Genomic DNA, 856 nt, shown 5'->3' with positions numbered 1-856 from the left:
GAGGAGGGTAAAGTCTCGTGTATAAAGTGCCACTGGTGCCAGTGCTGTCGATCAGCATTTGTCCTCCAGGTGCCCCCTGAGGTTTCATAGGGGCTTGAGGACTTTGCAGGGCCACCCCCAGAGAGCCTGGGAGTAGTGCTTGCATGTCCAAGGCTGAGTAACTTTTCCTCTAAGCCCTGTGTTCAGTGCTTGGGACATGTTGTATTTAGGGAACTGAGTGATGCCGACTGCGATGGAGCCCTGACCCTGCCTGAGTTCTGTGCTGCTTTTCATCTCATTGTGGCCCGGAAAAACGGCTACCCGCTGCCTGAGGGCCTGCCTCCGACTCTGCAGACAGAGTACCTGCAAGCAGGTAAGGTCTCATCAAAATGCTAAACCTTCGGCATTTTCCATCCAGGCCTTATAAGAACTTGTTGTGTCTTAAGGTGGTATCCAGGCACCTGGCAGAGTCCTTCGTATCTAAAGTAGTAACTGTCCTATAATTGATATTAGACTCTCACATCTTAATAATGTAATAGGATGATGTGGGTAAGTGTGAGTTACGGGTTTCTCCTATTCTAGTGCTCTCTGGATGGATTTGTAATCATTCCTTTACCCTTTCATGAAAATTACGGAGTAGGCAAGTACTGAACCTCTCAGCTGATAAAAATGAACAGGCAGATGTTCCTGTAGAGCTAAGTGCTGATTTGGCTACTTTAGGTACATCCCAGTGTCTCTAGGTGGCTTCTTGCACCCAATGAAGAAGTTAAAAATTACATGCCATGAAATGTGCAGAGTGCGGTGATCCTAATGTACTCTTGATGAATTTTTACATCTGTATATACCCATGTAATTGCAATCAGATAAAGATAGAGAA

At 46.0% G+C, this 856-nt stretch overlaps 1 protein-coding gene across 1 annotated transcript in view; it reads left to right on the top strand.

Moving 5' to 3' along the window:
* The window catches only part of REPS2 (RALBP1 associated Eps domain containing 2), a 174,282-nt gene that overhangs the window by 66,885 nt on the left and 106,541 nt on the right, over window positions 1-856 (top strand). The window contains exon 9 of the mRNA XM_077761695.1: window positions 210-352. Coding sequence (XP_077617821.1) covers window positions 210-352 — 143 coding nt within the window. The remainder of the gene's footprint in view (window positions 1-209; window positions 353-856) is intronic.

Source organism: Crocuta crocuta, unplaced genomic scaffold, assembly GCF_008692635.1.
Source record: "Crocuta crocuta isolate KB4526 unplaced genomic scaffold, BGI_CrCroc_1.0 scaffold657, whole genome shotgun sequence".
Lineage (NCBI taxonomy): Eukaryota > Metazoa > Chordata > Mammalia > Carnivora > Hyaenidae > Crocuta > Crocuta crocuta.
This window is presented reverse-complemented; position numbering and strand designations above follow the sequence as displayed.